The 19108-nt window shown below is 54.8% G+C and overlaps 5 protein-coding genes across 5 annotated transcripts; 4 read left to right on the top strand and 1 right to left on the bottom strand.

Moving 5' to 3' along the window:
• Positions 1 to 150: 150 nt before the first annotated feature.
• J4E87_007554 (uncharacterized protein) lies at positions 151 to 819 on the top strand (the record flags this gene model as incomplete). The annotated part of the gene is made up of 1 exon (XM_049379148.1): positions 151 to 819. The coding sequence occupies one exon, from the start codon at positions 151 to 153 to the stop codon at positions 817 to 819; it is 669 nt and encodes a 222-aa protein (XP_049231059.1).
• Positions 820 to 1172: 353 nt separating this feature from the next.
• Positions 1173 to 2825, bottom strand: J4E87_007553 (uncharacterized protein; the record flags this gene model as incomplete). The annotated part of the gene is made up of 6 exons (XM_049379147.1): positions 1173 to 1820; positions 1872 to 1914; positions 1960 to 2014; positions 2063 to 2249; positions 2309 to 2535; positions 2591 to 2825. The coding sequence occupies 6 exons, from the start codon at positions 2823 to 2825 to the stop codon at positions 1173 to 1175; spliced, it is 1395 nt and encodes a 464-aa protein (XP_049231058.1).
• A 3451-nt stretch (positions 2826 to 6276) lies between these two features.
• On the top strand, positions 6277 to 7531 carry J4E87_007552 (uncharacterized protein; the record flags this gene model as incomplete). Its single annotated transcript, XM_049379146.1, has 3 exons — positions 6277 to 6526; positions 6592 to 7170; positions 7230 to 7531. 3 exons carry the CDS (start codon positions 6277 to 6279, stop codon positions 7529 to 7531), a joined length of 1131 nt encoding a protein of 376 aa, XP_049231057.1.
• A 992-nt stretch (positions 7532 to 8523) lies between these two features.
• J4E87_007551 (uncharacterized protein) lies at positions 8524 to 9882 on the top strand (the record flags this gene model as incomplete). Its single annotated transcript, XM_049379145.1, has 6 exons — positions 8524 to 8544; positions 8655 to 8673; positions 8726 to 8896; positions 8976 to 9029; positions 9079 to 9187; positions 9234 to 9882. 6 exons carry the CDS (start codon positions 8524 to 8526, stop codon positions 9880 to 9882), a joined length of 1023 nt encoding a protein of 340 aa, XP_049231056.1.
• Positions 9883 to 15761: 5879 nt separating this feature from the next.
• On the top strand, positions 15762 to 18817 carry J4E87_007550 (uncharacterized protein; the record flags this gene model as incomplete). Its single annotated transcript, XM_049379144.1, has 5 exons — positions 15762 to 15809; positions 15992 to 16068; positions 16236 to 16608; positions 16657 to 17725; positions 17775 to 18817. 5 exons carry the CDS (start codon positions 15762 to 15764, stop codon positions 18815 to 18817), a joined length of 2610 nt encoding a protein of 869 aa, XP_049231055.1.
• Between the last annotated feature and the right edge of the window lie 291 nt (positions 18818 to 19108).

Below are 19108 nucleotides of genomic sequence, written 5' to 3'. Positions count from 1 at the left end.
CCATAGTAAACGTCACGCTGAGCGCACACCTCAGACGATATCAATTTCGCATTACATCAGTACTCCATCACACTACATAATCTGCCTACACACCTCACACAGTTGCAACTTCCACTTCATCATCTGTCGACATATAAACAAGCAGCAACAATGGCTTCCAGACTCCTTCGTATCAACCGCAACGTTTTCCTCGCAGCACGACCAGCAGCTCGCATTACATCGCAAAGAGCACCGCTCAAGAACAACATCAACGATCTGAGCAACCACCGCACTTTCACAACAACACGCATCATGTCTGTCCAGGTCGACTCCAACTTCATCTCGCAGATCACTGCCGCCGAGAAGAAGATCACCGGCAAGGACGAGCCACACAAGGGCGGCCCTACGGCGAAAGCTCAGCAGCACGTTGGCCAGAACCTCACCGCGCAAGTCATCCACGACATCACCGAGGGCGAGAAGGTCCTCACTGGTTCCGATGAAGTCATGAAAGGAGGTCCTACATCCATCGCTCAGTCTGCTCTGACAGCAGGCTCCGCTTCATCCAACAACAACACCGGCGCCAACACTTCCAACGCATCAGGAAAGCTAGACTCGTCGACGCTGAGCAAGATCACCGATGCCGAGAAGAAGTTGACGGGCGAGGACGGTCCCGTACCTGGAGGTCCTACTGCGCAGGCGCAGAGTCACGCCAAGGAGCCTATCACCAGCGAGGCGCTACACGACATCACTGAGGGTGAGAAGAAGGTTACTGGTGGCGAGCGCGTCAAGGGTGGTCCTACGTCGACTGCTCAGTCTGAGCTCGCGAAGAGCAGGTCATAAGCTCTTAAGCTGCACGAGGCTCTACCATTGCGCGAGTCTTCCTGTTACGATTACCTCGACACGCCGTGTATAATACTGTATGATATTGCATAAGGAAGATGAAGAGGGGATTAATGACTACTATGAGATATGATTGTATCATATATGAAAGCATCTAGGCTGTTATAAACACAGGCTTATTCAAATAACATTACGTCTATTTTTGACTATGTTTTTCGAGTGCTTGTTAGATCTTCATCGTATGCGACGATAGCACAGTCAAGCAGAACTGAAGGGTAAAGTATCATCATTCGACGTAACGTACGCGCTATCCAACGTACAAGAGGCCCATCAAAGGTCACAAAGTGCTCACATCACACCCATCCCTCCCTCTCCCTATCATCCTTAACTCCACTCCCCTTCAACCACCCAACCCCCACATTCGCTACACCCTTCCACTTCTCCACGCTCTTCTTCTTGCTGAACCGATACTGCCGATCACTAGTTCTCTCCAACCTCTCCTTCAATGGCCCATCACCCGATGCACCCAGCCCCCCAAGTTCGATGTCTTCTCGAACCTCTGCTTCGCGGAATCCAAAAGCCGATGCAGCGCCTCGTCTCGATCGCGTAGAGTTGACTTTGTGTAAGGTGGGTGGTCGCGATCCAATCGTTTCATTCGATCTTACACGACGCAGACGGTCCTGGAGATCTGCTGCTTCGCCGTCGCCTAGGATTCTGCCTTTGCGGTTGGAGGGCGGGGTGCGGTAGTCGAAGTTGGAGTTTGCGCGGCGGAGACCATATTTGCGGGGGCTTTGCTCGAGAGCTTGGCCGAGCTCTTGGATGGCTTCGTCGCGTGCGCGCATGCGTTCCAAGGATTGCATGCGCGGTGCTGCAAAAGCGCGGCCTTGGACGGATTGGGATGGGCGGCGGCCCAGGCGCGGTGGAGAATGGCGGGCTGTGCGCTTTTCTTCTATGGCCATGGCGACTTGGGCGACGGAGTTGGGGACCACGTCGAGAGAGTTCTGAGGGTGTGGTTATTAGTGGATGCGGAGGAGGATGATAGTGCAACGCACCATGTGGATGAGAACGATTGGTAGTTGAACGGTGACGAGCTTTCTGCAGGGAGTCAGCTTGATCAGTGATAGTGACGACAAGACTGACGTGTGCCCGCTGGCTACAATGACATTCAAGAAGTATCTGACTTCAAAGTATTTGCCTGTCTTGGTTAGGGACCGAGTACACGACTTCGCGCCAATGTACATACCACACTTTACCGTACCGTGGCCACGGGGTATTTCGAGATCACAGGTCCTGATATGAGTCTGTTGTGCAGAAACACCGTTCCAGCCGGCACAACCATGCTTGACGACTGCTTTACTGAGGATAGACCGCTCGTTGCTGTCAAAGATGCGAGCCTGACCCGCAGACTTCTCCATCGTAGCCGCAGCAACCTACAACGCACTCTTATTAGCATCATGACAAGAAAGTATGTCAAGCTCGCATAACAAACGTGTTTGTAGCAGAGTATGTCCCTCTCCAACTGAAGCTCAATCTTTTTGACTAGCTTGCGACTGTTGTTGGCGACATGAACATCGACGTAGAGACTGGTTCCGCTGACCCAAACTTGTCGATGTAGGCCTGCAGTGACGCGGACGACTTCGACGGTGGTTTCTCGGGGCTTTATCCACTCGTCTGAGGCAGTCAGTGGACTAGGTAGCGACATGAGTGCCTTTTCAGCTGCGAGCATGTCAGCACTGTGAGATTAGGCATTGATAAGTTAGATGCCTCATACGATCGTACACTGAGAGCACTGTGACATCTTCGGAAGTCCTGACAATGTATTGCCTTCCTTGATCGCGAATAAGAAGTGATACGCAAAGTATGTAGCGGAGTCTCGCATTCTTTGAATGAAAGGGCGGAGGACCAACGTTGAGAGGTAGGCTCAGATTGAACGCGAGATTGGTCGTAGAAGGCATCAGATGCCAGAAAAGATCCGCGGAACTTATTGGCTCTTGGGTATCTACCATGTTTTGAGGCGGCGGGTTTTGCTCATCAATGAGCTCTGTAGCAAGGTTCAGAAAGACAGCTCGTCTGTTGCCGCTCACTTCCTCCGTCCCAAGAAGATCGATAGATATCCGGGCAATGTCCAGAGTCCTTCTATGACGTATTCGCTCTGCATCGTCGACGTTTATCTGGACGGTCCCTTCGATGGAGCCTCCGCCCACGAAAATGCCTGCGGATAAATCCAGGCCAAGGTCGATTCGCGGATGTCGGTGTGATGGAAACTCTAGCAGCTCTTTCGATAGTGGATCGCGAACAAATGTTCTGGAGGGTATGCGTCGGTGGGTGTCATGAGTAATGGGGTCAAGGCGAGTCACAATGTGGCGCAAGGGGGACTGCGATTGACCATGCCGAATGATAGTATTGGTATTATTGCTAGGAGGCGGAAACGGTATAATAGGTATGGCGCTCAGCGTGTTCGTCGCAGTCGCTTGGGTTATGTGTATAGGTGGTATCTGCTGTGGCTGTCGCGTTCGAGAAGTGCTCGGTGCACGAGGTCGTGAGGACGATCGTGGCGGGACGGTACCGGCTGGTATGCTGTATATGCTCGATATGCTGTGGTTATCTGCAGGGCTTGATGGTGATGGTGATCTAGACGTCCGACCCCTGTGGGTGGATCTTATGCCGTTGCTTTCAATGCTATTCTTTCGATCAGGTTCTACGTTTTCACCGTACCGGTTGTCGTTGCTCGGACGTCGTCTCGTAGCAACAGAGGGCTTCCGTGACATCTCCGTGCGAGAGGTACTTCGGGGAAAGTTGTTTGTTAGGGCGTTCCGAGGTAGGGTGTCTGCAAAGCTTGATTCGGTGACTTCGCGAATGTCTGATAAAGGTCTGGGTTTCGCCCACGAAGAGGCGGTGGAGTGTCCTCTTTGTTCGCCCAGATGGATGCTGAGCATGCCTTCGCGGGCTGTGATATGACCGTTGTCTGACTCGGGCGAAGCTAGAAAGGAGGAAATGCTGGCTCTCTCTGGCGAAGGATGAGATTCGATTAGGTGCTCTTTGCCAGGCGGCGGCTGCGAGTGTCCTGACCCTTTCAGCAGCCGTCCCGCGATCTCGGAAAAGATCATTGCTACCTACCGTCAGCAATGCTTTGAAAAGCGATATAGCGCCGAGCACCTCGTGAACGATAGACTGCGCGCGAAGCTGGCGACTAGCGACTAGAAGCTGACCGAGTGATTGATGCGGGATCTATACTGCTGAAAACAGGATGGAAGTCATATGAGACTATGCGATGCTTGGATATCCTGGTAGGGGTGAGGACTGTCGCCTGAGGTGTGCATGGTGGAGGTCGGATGTCACGATCTCCCGCAACATTGCATCTAGGAGTGAGAGAAGGAGCCCGTGTGAGCTTGCTCTTGACACGATTGTACCGCACGTGGCGGTTGGAGTTGGCAGGAACAAACCCGGCATTTGGAAGGAGCGCATCTCACTGAGTTGAAATTATTGAGCAGCGTACTCAGGCGCGTTAATGAGGATTTCAGCCAATGTCATGTTTTTGAAGTGTTCTACAGTGATTCAGTGAGAACACCTTTTCAGGCCATCTGTATACTCAAACCTCTACGTGTTTAAGATAGCCTTTTCGGGACTCCAGTTCATAATGCACATGCGCAGGCGTCGGTTATCATTTTGATGCTTTCTGTTCAGAAGCACTCAAGTGTGGAATCCGACAGTCCGCACCTAGGCAATGCCGAATGTCCGTTGCCGATTTGACGGGTCTCGACTATTCGAACAACGGCTGGAAGGTCACGATGCGACAGGGTGCAACTAATGCCCTCGTACGAGTCTCGACCGCCCGCCCCATAGGTCACCTGCTTGCTCAGCCGAGAAAAAGCGTCGTGACGCTACGGCTGCTTCGGGCCAACAGAGCTCAAGTGGTGCATAAAGCAACGACCTCGGCGATCCTCAGGCCAGACTTCGGTAGCGGTTCGGGAGCCGGTGGTTGCGCTGGCGGAATAACGTGTCCAGAGTACCAGTTGTGCGGTGGTGGTGTGCACTGCACACGGCAGATGCGACCGTTGGTGGCTCCTTCCTCCAAGATCTGGCATCCACTAGTGGCCCATAGCGGCCCCGGGGCAGGCCACGTGATGACCCTGAGAGTTTGGAGCGTGATGACTACGGGCGCTGTCCTGGTCACGGCTGAGAGACGTCCCAGGTTCATCGGTGAGGCATGTCGTATAGATTGACTGCAGTCGTATCGATCGTTATCGCCAGCTGCGCCGATAATGCAACCCTCGTCATATCAGATCATCCAGATGGAACCTGCTCGTCAGCCTTACCTATGCCGTCCGCGAGTAGGGTGACTTCATAAGGGCGAGGTGCGTGGCCCCGGTGCAGGGGCGCGCTCCGACGTCGGTGGCCTGGCGTGGATGCGACGACGACGGCTGGTTGCTTGCTTTTCACGGGAAGACTTCATGGCCGCGTGGATGGAATCAGACAGACGCATACACGTCGCGAGGTGATCGCGCTCGAACGGGCGCCGCCTGCTAGATAACAATGCCAGGCTCGCGCTCTGCCTGCGCGTCCATGGAGAAGCCGGAGAAAGGCTACAAAACTTTCTAGTGGCGCGGGAGCTAACCACCGGGCTACGCCGCATGGGGCATCGCGATCCAGCTCGGCTGGGGCAGCCATGTTCGGCGTCGTCCACCAGGCGTCTGGCACAGCGAGAGCCGTGATGCAGCGTGAGCACCCCGCGAGAAAATTCTGAGCGTTCGGCCAACCGCGCACCCGCTCGCTTGGCCGTCATTGCGCGTGCGAAGTGCCCAGCAGCGGGAGCACGGCTGCCATTTGCTGCGCGCCTGAGAGGAGGCCTTCTGGGGCGAGGCGAGTCGAGCGAGCTTTAACCACACGGGAGGAGTTGATCTGGGCAGCAGAGAGTGGTCCGCCCGCCTTTTCAAGTCCAGCACTCCGCCCCTCCGTTCGAGCCCATCTCTGTTTCCATTACCCAAGAGCTTACCTCACAACTACTGCGCGACCACACACAGGCCCGAACGCCCTCTTCTTATCATACATTATCAAAACCCCATACAAACCGTATCGATTTTCGACCCGGCGCTGCGGCTGCCCAGCACAAGCGCGTCTAAGCGACCAGAGCCTCCTGCTATCTCCTTCGACCTGCCTTTGTCGCATCTCTCGCAGCTCTTGGCGCCTCGGTGCCCCTCTATCTGGACGGAGGGGTACGGTGGCCGTAGATGGGAGATAGTCTCGTAACAGATATGACGGCCCCCGTGGGCAAGGCAGAGGCTTCGCGCGATGGTTCGACCGACTCTATCGGATCGTCGCCCGAACCTGGTCTGGCGGAGACATATACCCAGGAAGAGCCCCAGCAGCAGAAGCGCAAAGGCGGCCGTAAACCTGTGAGCCTTCCTGATGCCAATTGCCTTGCCTGTCATGGCTGCAGCAATTGAATCGCCAATCACTATGTCGAAGATAGGACTAACCAAGCGTCGTAAGATATATGCCACCTCAGAGGAGCGCAAGCAGCGCAATAGACAGGCGCAAGCCGCCTTTCGTGAGCGCCGTACAGAGTACATCAAGCAGCTCGAGAGCACCATAAAGCACCATGAGGACACGCTGCAGAACCTGCAGAACAGTCACCGCAACGCCGCCGACGAATGCCTTATGCTCCGGTATAAGAATTCTCTACTCGAGAGGATTCTGCTAGAGAAAGGTAGCCCCAATCTTATCAAGACGTCTATCTATCAGGGTACACACGCTAACCTCTTGCTCCACCAGGTATCGACGTCCAGGCCGAGCTGCGCGCGAAGACTGGCAGTCCAAACCTGGGGCCGACCAGAGCCCCAGCGTCTGCACACACCTCGCCCAACCAGGCGCCTCTCCAACAACGTGCTATATTGAACAGACAACAACAGCGGCGCTCGCTCCAAGGCCCGCCCAAGGTTGATAGCGTCAATGGCTTGCCCATGATACAGCCGGATGGGCCGATTCAGCGTTCACCACTGTCGCAACCCACTCCTGGCTCGCATCTCTCGTCGCCTGCTCAATCAGCAACGCGCTCGCCCAGCTTCATACCTCATGGTCAATCAGTGTCTCCCAACTTTGGGCCCATACCTCCACAACAGCAGCAGCACCAACAGCAGCAGCCACTACGGCCACAGCCGCCTAGATCAAACTTTACTCCCATGATGGGTGCTCAGCGCCCTTCGCTCGTAACGAACCAGGCTCCCGCAAATGGCATAGCAAACGCGTCTACTGTTGGCAGCAACGGTAACGGCATAACTCAGAGCAGTGGTCCTACGTCTTTCTACCAGACACAGTTCACGGACCACATGAGTCAACTCGGCAAGCTGACCCGTTTCCTATCCCCTCTTAAGTATAGGGCTTTGTAATCCTAGGCTGATTTCGTGTTACAGAGCAGGAGTACGAGGAACAAGCCGACTCCTACGACCACGACGACCCGAGCGAGCACTCCGCTGGCCCTGGCCCATTCCCGCAACAGAACTTCCCGCCGTCGAACAACATGCCACCACCGATGCCGCCCTCGCAGAACCCACCCTTTACGAGCCCAGCAGCTTTGGCGCCCAACGACGGAGGCCATGCCTACAATGGCATGAGCAACAACCACCTCTTCGACCCGTACGACCCTATGCTTGACGCCGACCCCTTTGGACTCTCGGCCAGCATGCACTTCCCCACGATGTATGAGAGTAGATGATGATACGAGGAAAGGATAGGAAGAGGGGGCTATATTGGAGTTATCAGGGACCGAATTGGATCACCGCCGACTGATACCCTCCCATGACGTTGTTTAGCGGGCGCAACAACTGCTTTTACCCAATCGACAATGTGTCACGACGGTACGACGGCGTTCAACATGAGACCACGAGTCTCGATACGGGGGAATTCTACAAAAAAGTTATCATTCAACCTGGGGCAGGTTTACGACATGTGTATTTGTGATGGAAATTGCTTGGGGTTATTGCTATGGACGCGGGTGAATATTTCTCATCCATACGCTTCACTCTGGCATCGCTGCCTGTCTAGTGACACTGGAAGGCGGGACGATGCTTTGTACATATTGTAATGCAGTCGGCCGCAACTATCGAGTCAATGTTGCACCCCCCTCATACTCCCACAACGCCGTGACAGCGCCCATGCTCTTTAACCAAGGCCAAGTCAGGCCTTTTCACATCCTGTGACACTATAGCGATGCGGTCGCATTCTGGAGCTGCATTGGACGCATTCACAATTGCTTTTCCTGACAAAAAGCATTGCATGGGTGAAACAGCCTCGGAATGACGTGCGCTTGAACGCGCATTCAAATCAACATTGACACGCCAGCGGCGCAAGAGCTGCAAACTAACAGGTTGGTTACAGTGAATACCGTGTGCCTCAAGACTTTGTTTTGAGCTGCACTCGCACAAGAATCGAGTGAAGCGCTGTATGCGGCAAGAACCGCAGCGCTCATGTTTCTTTGTGCCTCCAATAGTCTTAGCCCCACTACACTCGCTTACGGAAGCAACCCACGGCCATTTTCGATTGACCAAAACCTCGTGCCCGCAACATCGCGCTATCACCCCGTTCGCGAGTCAACTTCTGAGAGCCACGTCCCTAAAACCTGTAGGGCAAGCTCTCGCATTCTTTTTCTCTCCCGGCAGATTGTGCATCTAGAAGGGCAAAGCGCGAAAGGCGCTCCAATCCGTCAAGATGTCGCAAATTGCTTCCAAGGTAAGCTACAACTCACCCCACCATCAGGTCCAGCTTCGCGCCTTCCATTGAGGGCTGCGAGAGGGCCTGCACCACAGTAGACAGCTTCAAGATGCTAATTACAACTGCAGAACATTTACGAGCTGCTGGGTATGTCGCAGCGCACAGCACAGGCACCGAACTCTCACTCATGACCCCGCAGGCAATGACCCCGAGCTCGACCCCGACAGGCCGGCTGACCCACCGACGAGGGCAATCGAGAAGCCCGTCATGAGGCACGGCAAGCGCGAGGGAACCGATGCCCCCAAGCCCATGCCCGAGAGGATGAGCAACCAGAACCGTGCCAAGCAGTCCGACAACGCCAACGACAACGGTACGTCGGATACAGAGAGCAAACCCCATGCTCTATACTCTCACGGGGGTCTCAGTGGACAATTGCTAACGCAGCACAGCATTCCGGGATCGCGGCGTCGGCTCTGACAAGAACCGCGGCAGGGGATCTGGCGGTGAGTGCACTGCCACTGGTCAATTCGTACCTATACTGACGCTCTGCAGAGCCTACCAGCACTGGAGGTCGTGGTGGACAGCGTGGCCGCGGTCGCGGTGGACGCGGCGGTCGCGGAGGCGCTGCTCAGGGTGACCGTCATAGCAGGACTGGCATCGCGTAAGAAATCCCATATCATATTACGGCCATATCTAACCATCTCCAGCGAGCACGACAAGCAGGCCGCACACGGCTGGGGCGGAAAGGACGGCGATGCCGAGTTGGCTGACGAGCAGGCTGGAGAGGCCATGGCTCAGGCTGAAGAGAAGGACGCCATCAAGGAGGACGCTGAGGGCGAGGCCGATGCCGAGCCTGAGGACAAGAGCAAGTCCTACGCCGCCTACCTCGCTGAGCTCGCCGAGAAGAAGCTCTCTCTCGCCGCCCAGAACGTCCGCAAGGCCAACGAGGGCAGCAGCACCAAGTTCCCCGAGGGCACTGCTCTCGCCCGTGAGGAGCAAGAGGACTTCATGGCCGGTTCCCAAGGCAAGGCCAAGCGCGAGCGCGCCCGCAAGGAGAAGGTCCACGTCGAGCTCGACGGTGACCGCATGCTTGCTCCCCCTCCCCGTGAGGGCGGTAGCCGAGGAGGACGCGGCCGTGGCGAAGGTCGTGGCGAGTTCCGCGGTCGTGGCCGTGGCGGCGGTGAATTCCGTGGCGAGGGACGTGGTCGCGGCGAAGGTCGTGGCGAGTTCCGCGGACGTGGCCGTGGCGGTGAGGGTCGTGGACGTGGCGAGGCCCGTGGTCGTGGAGGCCGCGGCGGTGCCCAGTCCAACATCAACATCACCGATTCCAGCGCCTTCCCCAGCCTGGGCGCATAGATTGCGTCAACCTTGGTTCCGGCCTGAAAACAGGACATACCTGCATCCGACAGTCGAGTGTGGATGAAATGAACGAATGAATAAGCTATCTCACGACGGGACGAGCGAACGGAGAGCGAAAGCACAATATCAAGGAATCTCGATCAGAGATGTCGGCGGGCTAAAATACTTACATCTACCGGTACCACGAATGTAGTGAACTTGAGCTCAACCTTTGCAAGTGTTTTGATTCCCCGGTTGGTCTTCTCGTGTGCGGTAGTACGTTTCTATGAACAAGAATAAAAAATTGTATCTGATGATTGTGTGTACCTTGATGGCACTCTCACGCACTTGTCACTAACAAGGAGTGCTTGTAGTAAGGACGAGTGGTACTCGTGTCATCCCGAGGCGTGCTAGAATGCTAGATGTCCAACCAAACGCATCAAGTAAGATAAGACAGTTAAGCATGCAATATGTGGGATAATTACAATGTCGTAGGTTCAGGGACAGGATGTGTACATAATCTCAAGTAGCAGCCCTGTAGCACATGTATGAGTGAATCAAAGTACTGAGACCACGGAGCCACAAAACCATAGACGGATTGACGTTGCCTCTCTACATGAAGACGATACAAGTCAATACAACCATCCAGTCCTGATATTAGGACGAATCGAGGAGTGGTTTCATGCGCATCTATCGTATGGTGGAGCATATAATCGCTGACCGAGACATATACATCACCGCAAGACGCCTTCACAGTCCACATGCAACCCCATGGTGTTCTCCAGCACTATCCATCATTTCGAAGTGCATAGAAGGGTGCTCCAGTTACTTGCTATACGCCGTTCGATAATAAGTGTTCGAATCTTCCCATTTGAAAAGCGTCTTGAAACTACAGAAGGAAAGCCGTGTGCCCGTAACGCCCCTGCAGTCCAACGTGAAATTCCCCATGCTAATAAATGCTGCAAAGCTCCGTGTAAAGTAAGAGGTACGGAAAAGTTTAGGGCTCTCACTCCCTCTCTTCAGCAGCCAAGATACCGTCTTTGCACGATGCGCACACGAGTAAGGCGCAGTTAACGCACTCATGGGCGAGACTGAACTTCATGGAGAAGATGTTCGACGGGGCATTGAAGGTAGCCTGAGCTTTCCTATCCGCTCGTGGAGGAACGACGTTAGTGACAAAAGACGCTTCGGATGCTCGTCGCCGAAGCTCGATTTCAGTTGTGGAGACGATATTGCCGTAGGTATCTACCACGCGGCCGGAAGAGTACTGAATATCCTCCATAGGCGAGGTTTCGCGAATGGGCACACTTTCAGAGAGCGGAGAGGCGACGGAAGTAGTGAGATGGGGCGCTGTTCCAATGGCATCACCAGCTTGGAAGAGCCCGCGAGGAGGTATGTATCCACCCCGTCCGCGACCGCGCCCTCGCCCTGGTCCGTTACCCCTCCTGAACCCTCGACCGGCTCTTCGTACTATACCTGCGGCTACGGTCTTTGCCTTCATCCCATTGACTGCGGTTTTGGGAGCTTCGATCTCTGGGTGTATTGAACACCAGCATTTTACACACTCCATCTCAGCCGCAGAGTTGTTGACTAGAGCCATCGCAAGGGGGATTGTGTAGGTATCGAATGTGTGGATACAGTTCCATGAGCGATCTTGATAGTCTTCTCCCGGTTCTTCGCCGAAATCCAGATCTTGATTCTCCCAGTAACGAGGCCCTCCAGCATCAAGATTACGTGGAGGTGCTGGCTGTGGCGTAGACATCGCTGCTGCGCCAACCGTCTCTTGCGGTTGAGATGTCTCGTTGGATAGCGCCGATGCATCGTTCGTCCCAGATGGAGACTCGCCCTCATCAGACTCCGTGATGTTGCCGTCACTGCCGTCGTCTTCCCCATATTCATTACACGCTCCACCACAGCCCTCCGGCTCTTCCATACACATGTAGCAGAAGTGCGCCCCACATCGACACTCCATGTGTAGACAACCGTACATTCGTTTCAGTCCATGACCGCACTTCGGACACCTCTTATATCCCCAGCTCTTCAGTAGCTCTGTAGTTTCTGCATCGATGCCAAATTCAGATATATTGCATATAGCGTCCGGGTGAGCGACTTGCCGACATGCGAGACAGATCTCAGCTGAGCAGGTTGGACACGCAAAGACGTTCAACGTTGGCGTTCCAACACCAGAGTCAGCGCGCTTCCCTTGCTTTTTCGTTGCCTGATCGGGCAGGAGTCGTTCTGGAATGAAGGCCGAGCATGTTGGCACTGGACAATAAAATGGATTTGGTGTGAGCCACTCTTCGTACTTGGATTTGAACTCTGTGAACTCCTCCTTCGTCAGATGCGGTTTTGCGTAATGAATTGGTATCTGTCCGCAGCACCTTGGAGGCATGCGCGTGGTATCTTTGCAGCATTCGGTGAACATCCTCTTGATGCACGACCCACAGTACGTACTGCCACATTGTCTGCATGGCTTCACAACCTCCTTTGAGTGCTTCGGGCTTTTGGCACCTGGTAACTCCGTACAGCATATAATACATTGTACTTCTGGTAATGGTAAGGTAAGAGTAGGCTTTGCTGGTGGTGGAGGAGGCGGGGGCATGGTAATCGCGGGCGGGGGTTCGGGGTCGGCATGACCGTGTTGGATAGACATGAGTCGACGCTCTTCTAAGAAGAGAAGGAACGAAGTGGTGATGTTTGGGGCTTGTTCCATAGCGATGGAAGGTGCAAGAGTTGCGAATGTTGTTGCGGGCGCGCTGTTGCGTCTTTGCGGAATAACTGGTACCGTGGTAGAGGTTGCAACGTTGATATCGTCGTAACAATAAGGGTCTGAGACCCGTGATGTGGCCTCTTGGCATTGCGTTCGTGCGTTTGCATGGTCAATGTCGTGATGTTGGGCAGTTGCGACTGGCGAGGCAGCAGCCTGCACGTGCGGCCGTACCGCTCGAGAGAACTTGGAACCCATAGTAAACGAGATGGCTTATGCGACTGTGTCACATATAGATGTCTACAACATCACCTTAAGTAGAGAACAGCATGCAGTTGAATGTGCGAGGTTTGACTCAAGGCTGTTGACTCAACGGAAGGCGCAGTGGTGCTGCCTGCAGGCAGCCAGCCTTGCGGCGCTGGCAGTCATTGGCTTCGACGAGACATCATCACAGTACCCCACAGATCCCAGACATCCCCTAGCTTCAATGAGACTGTGGCCTGAAGATGTATCTGGTCGGTCTCTTCACGTATGCTGATTGATCAATCAATGCTCCGAGACTCGTGTAGTACTGCGAGAGCATGGTGAGGGCTGACAATGACGTCAGATCACGAGCCTTCGCCCTTCAGCCATATGAGTCTGGTAGGGGCACAACGACAGAACCTCGAAACACAGGACATTCCGCCCTTTCGATAGCAGAGAGCTGCATGCGGTTGAGGGTACAATGTCGTGCACAGCCAGCAGGCGGCCTACTCTCTAGAAGCTCCACCAACCCCGCACCAGGTTTAGCGCCATCTGGTGCTTCCTCTTTCGCTAGCTTTCACCCGCACTCGAACACCGTATTCGCCATAATCCATCATCCACATCTGTATCGCAGTACGCCTACTAGGGAACAGTTGCTGGATCCGCTTCTTGTCGCTACCATCTGATGGAGATCACCTGGCCATCGTCTTGTACCCTAGAGATCATGGCGCGTACCGGCACGAAGGGTAGGCGTCCACCTGTGTAGCTTAATGCTCTTCGTCCTCAAACGTGCTTCCAGGTCCGAGTCAGACATGTTTGTCTGATGTTGCTGTGAAGCTCAAAATCTTTCTGTTCGCGATTCCTCGCCAGCTGGGAACCAGACATGCTTCGTCATCAATGTCGCAACTCTCGAAGCTAGTCAGACCCTGAGCCACGCACACGTAGGAAGGCGCATCTCCGAAAGCGATCGATTGTTGTCTCGAGCTGCTGAAAGTCCGTATGGCGCTGCATCAAAGACATGCTAGACTTGATCGGATTTAGGCTCGAAAGGAGAAGAACAGGCTCCACAATCTAAGTTCAGTGTTTCGACGGAGTGAAAAGTTCAATGTAATACGTGATATGTGATCCAAGTTATCTCAAAAGGCTCGGCCATAGGCTAGGCTCAACTGCGGATATAACATGACGGCCCGGTGCAATTCAATCTGACCGCACCGAGATGATGTTGAGTAAGCCTACGCCGTTGGGCGCAACTCCAAAAGAGAGCTCCAATCTCTTGCATCGGCATCGTGGAATGTGGCGCAGACGGTCGTCCTCACCCGAAATACGCTCATACGTTCATACGCTGAAACCTGGTAGACTTCTGCAGGCTAGACGTAATAGGTGCTATTTCCACGCGGAGCGGGGTATATAGCGTGAACGACTCATGCAAGTCCTTGCACAGGACGACAACATCTAGATTGACCACCACAGCGATATGCCTTGAAAGCGCGAAGCTAATACACCGCGACTACGTTGATTAAGTTGCGATCGTCACACTGGAAAACGGGTACTCGGATATTGCTGGTATTCTTAGGACTCGGAGCCAACGTGGCTAGCGATGTTCTTGGGTAGGGATCGCAGACTATCGGTGTACCGCGAGGTACTTTTGACATTCAAGGTACTTTGTACCGTTTACAATGTAGTGACCAATTGAGAGACACAGCCAAGCATGGCGGATGGTTGAAGACATGCCGAACGACGTACCGTCGGCTCGTGTATCCGCTTGGTATTGACGCGATTCTGCTCTGAGAGAATAAGTGTAGCACAAATGGGTCAGGATCGGGGTCAAGTTACTCAGACTAGATCAGTGACGTGAGTGACTTTCGTTGTACCACCTGCCGAGTGGGGCGGCCCACGAGAGCGTCCTGGTGCTTACTAGATCATCCGGTGGAAAAGCTCTCAAGCGCACCTGGTCGGCTGCTAGTTGCTCGACAGCACACGCCGAGGCAACGGTCCGGACGTAAACGTGAGCTTGCAAAACGGGAGCATGTCCTCAAACAGTTTTCCCGAAGATTCGCCAATGTATAATGCGGGTGCTCCAGGTAATACTGGGGTCTACCCCGAGGAGCTATACCGCCGATTTCTCAGCCCAACGGAATATCGGACCTCACAGCAGACGCTACTGAGCAGATGCTAGAGACCAAGGTTTGCAACTTTGCGGCGCAGTTGAAGACGGAAGCATGGAAGCTCGAATACGACACCAACCCCGCACTGGGTGTCTTGCCCTGGGCTTGGACGTCTTGAGCCAGCGAGACAGGGCGCCTCACGCACCTCCCACTGCGAGCTTGGCTGTTCTGTGGCGCTCGGAAAGGGCTTTTGAGTGTGAGCTTATATGCACGTCCGGGGTTGACGTAGGTAGATGACGATGGACACGGCCAGGGTCATTCAACGCGCCCGTGCGCGTAGCTCAAGGGAGACGGGAGAGAAGCAATATTTCTTCTTTTGCTTGTGGAGCTACCCTGACGTGATGCAGCTGCGAGAAGTCGATGGTCGCTGCATATGCGCAGCAGTCTTGACTGGAGACGGACCATGTGATGGGGCTTCCAAGGAAACATCGGGGCCAGAAGAACACAGCGGAGGCACCGGGGTGCGCTCCATCGAGTCATTGAGGGCTTAGGGGCGGGGATCAGCAGGTTCTGCACACGTCCCCCGCAGAAGAAGAGGCAGCCGCTTGCGCCTGGGGTCGTGACGGCGCATGGTGCTAGGGGACGGGTAGCTGGGCGCTGGGGAAGCTATGCCCTGCCCTTGTCACTTGCTGCTCGCGGCTGTGAATAAAGCTGTCATGGCGCCCGGGACTTTAGGCCTGTGTCTGCGAGCGCTCTCAACTCCTACTTGCATACTACCACAGTAGATTTATATTACTGTGTTCTTGTATCTCAATCGCCGCGTTTCCCAGCCAGCCGACGCCATGCTGTGGCTTGCACAAGCATTGTTTGCGGGCCTTGCCCACGCCCAGGTATGTTTGCACATTCTCTAATTACGCACCATAACGCCGTTGGTACTGCAAGATATTTGTTATCAAGCTGCAGAGATGCTACGCGATCTTGCGCATCTTGTTGTTGCCCTCTTCCCCTTTCTGCGCGCAGTACAATTCACCCCTGCAGCTGTGTTTACGAGCTTACGCTGATCATAAACAAGTATTCCAACAACACGGGCTCCAACGACACCAGCAGTCCATTGAACTTTGCTGAGAGTCCTCCATACTACCCCAGCCCGTACGTACAAATCTCGGCATTTTACAGGTCATTAGCCGTACAAGTGGGCTTGACAGGTGTGGGGAAGAGCGAAGGAGCGCCGGCTCCACCAAGCTTTCACATGCGGCAGTTGCATCGCGACATGACCGAACTTCATCTCTGGAACACGATCGCTGACTCGAAAATAGCTGGGCAGAGGACACGACCGGCGACTGGGCTGATGCCATTACCAAGGCAAAGGCATTTGTCAGCCAGCTTACTCTCATCGAGAAAGTGAACCTCACCACCGGAACTGGATGGCAGAGTGACGCCTGCGTTGGCAACGTTGGCGCCATCCCCCGTCTCGACTTCGACCCTCTCTGCTTGCAAGACAGCCCTCTGGGTATCCGTTTCGCCGATTACGTCTCTGCATTCCCTGCGGGTGGCACTATCGCTGCATCATGGGACCGTGGCGAGTTCTACCGCCGCGGCTACCAGATGGGTCAGGAGCACCGCGCAAAGGGTGTCGACGTGCAACTCGGCCCTGCTATCGGTCCTCTTGGTCGCCATCCCAAGGGCGGAGTAAGTTGTTCGACCCATTCGCATTAACATTCACTAACATCTGCCCAGCGTAACTGGGAAGGTTTCTCTCCTGACCCAGTCCTGACTGGCCATGCTGTCGCCGACACCGTCCGCGGTATCCAGGACGCTGGTGTCATTGCCTGCACCAAGCACTTCATCATGAACGAGCAGGAGCACTTCCGCCAGCCCGGTAACTTCGAGGACTTTGGCTTTGTCGATGCCATCAGCTCCAACTTGGATGACAAGACTCTGCACGAGCTCTACCTGTGGCCTTTCGCCGACGCCATCCGTGCTGGAACTGGATCCATCATGTGCTCTTACAACAAGGTCAACAACTCCCAGGTCTGCCAGAACTCGTACCTCCAGAACTACATTCTGAAGGGCGAGCTTGGCTTCCAAGGTTTCATCGTTTCTGATTGGGATGCTCAGCACTCTGGTGTGTCTTCCACCCTTGCTGGTTTGGACATGACTATGCCCGGTGACACCGACTTCAACTCCGGCCAGTCCTTCTGGGGAACCAACCTGACCATCTCCATCCTCAACGGTACCGTTCCCCAGTGGCGTCTCGACGATGCGGCTGTCCGCATCATGGCCGCCTACTACTTCGTCGGCCTTGACGAGTCCATCCCTGTCAACTTCGACAGCTGGCAACGCGACACTTACGGATACGAGCACTACTACGCACAGGTTGGCAACAAGCTCGTCAACCAGCACATTGACGTCCGCATGGACCACTTCCGCTCCATTCGCCGCTCCGCTGCCAAGTCGACTGTCATGCTCAAGAACTCTGGTGTCCTTCCTCTCTCCGGAAACGAGAAGTGGACTGGTGTCTTCGGTAACGACGCTGGTGAGAACGAGTACGGCCCCAACGGATGCGCCGACCGTGGCTGTGACAACGGCACTCTGGCCATGGGCTGGGGTTCGGGAACCGCCGACTTCCCTTACTTGGTCACTCCTCTCGAGTCCATCAAGCGCGAGGTCACTGACAACGGTGGTGTTGTCACTTCCGTTACCGACAACTGGGCCTACGCGCAGATCCAGGCAATGGCTAGCCAGGTTAGCCACGCTATCGTCTTTGTCAACGCCGACTCTGGTGAAGGTTACATCACCGTCGATGGTATATTTTATCCTACTTTCATATCGAAACCTTACTAACTCAGGCACAGGTAACATGGGTGACCGCAACAACCTCACTGTCTGGCAGGACGGTGAGACTCTGATCCAGAACGTGTCGGCACTGTGCAACAACACCATTGTCGTCATCCACTCTGTCGGACCTGTCCTTGTCAACAACTTCTACGACAACGAGAACATCACTGCCATTCTTTGGGCTGGTCTTCCCGGCCAAGAGTCTGGCAACGCCATCGTCGACATCCTCTACGGCCGCCACAACCCCGGTGGCAAGCTTCCCTTCACCATTGGCAGCTCCCAGGAAGAGTACGGCCCCGATGTCACTTATGAGCCCACCAACGGCCACGGCAGCCCCCAGGACAACTTCGACGAGGGTGTCTTCATTGACTACCGCGCGTTCGACAAGAAGAACATCACTCCCATCTACGAGTTCGGTTTCGGTCTCTCCTACACCACCTTCGAGTACTCTAACATCAGTGTCGTCAAGGTGCCTGCTGGCGCATACGAGCCCACCACTGGTCAGACAATCGCTGCGCCAACTCTTGGCAACTACAGCAGGAACATCGAGGAGTACCAGTTCCCCGCCAACTTCACCCGCCCGGCCACCTTCATCTACCCCTACCTGAACTCGACTGATCTTGCTGAGGCGTCGCAAGACCCTGAGTACGGTGTCGACTACACGTGGCCTGAAGGTTCCACTGATGGCTCACCCCAGGCCCGCATCGCCGCCGGTGGTGCTCCCGGTGGTAACCCTCAGCTGTGGGACGTCCTCTACACCGTCGAGGCCACTATCACCAACAACGGCACCGTCGCTGGTGACGAAGTTGTTCAGTGCTACATTGCTCTCGGTGGCCCTGAGGACCCCGTGGTCCAGCTCCGCGCCTTCGACCGTCTGAGCATCCAGCCCGGCATGAGCGCTACCTTCCACGCCGACATCACCCGCCGTGACATCAGCAACTGGGACGTCGCCGCCCAGAACTGGGTCATCTCCGAGTACCCCAAGACGGTGTACGTCGGTGCTAGCTCGCGTAAGTTGTTGCTTACTGCGGAGATGGACACGAGCGACTACACTTCCTAGAGGAGTCGTTGAGATCTGTATTGTTTGGATAAACACCATCAACAGTAATGTTCAATCCTTAATTGTCAGCTAGTTATAGCTAGTTTTATGAAGAAACGAATCTTTGTAACTATTGCCTGATGGTGTGTGCACGTGTCTTGCCTGTCAAACTTGGTGAAACCGCTACATGTACGCTTGATCGATCTAAACAGGCGGCTGTTGTGGCCTATCGCCATGGATTGAGGGGTAGTGCGTATCGCGGGCCGGCTGCGCTTCGGCGTGGAGCCTCGATGACGGTCAAGAGTCAAGGAA

The sequence above is a fragment of the Alternaria ethzedia genome (assembly GCF_023757985.1).
Source record: "Alternaria ethzedia strain BMP 0044 chromosome Unknown scaffold_21, whole genome shotgun sequence".
NCBI classification, from domain to species: Eukaryota; Fungi; Ascomycota; class Dothideomycetes; order Pleosporales; family Pleosporaceae; genus Alternaria; species Alternaria ethzedia.
This window is presented reverse-complemented; position numbering and strand designations above follow the sequence as displayed.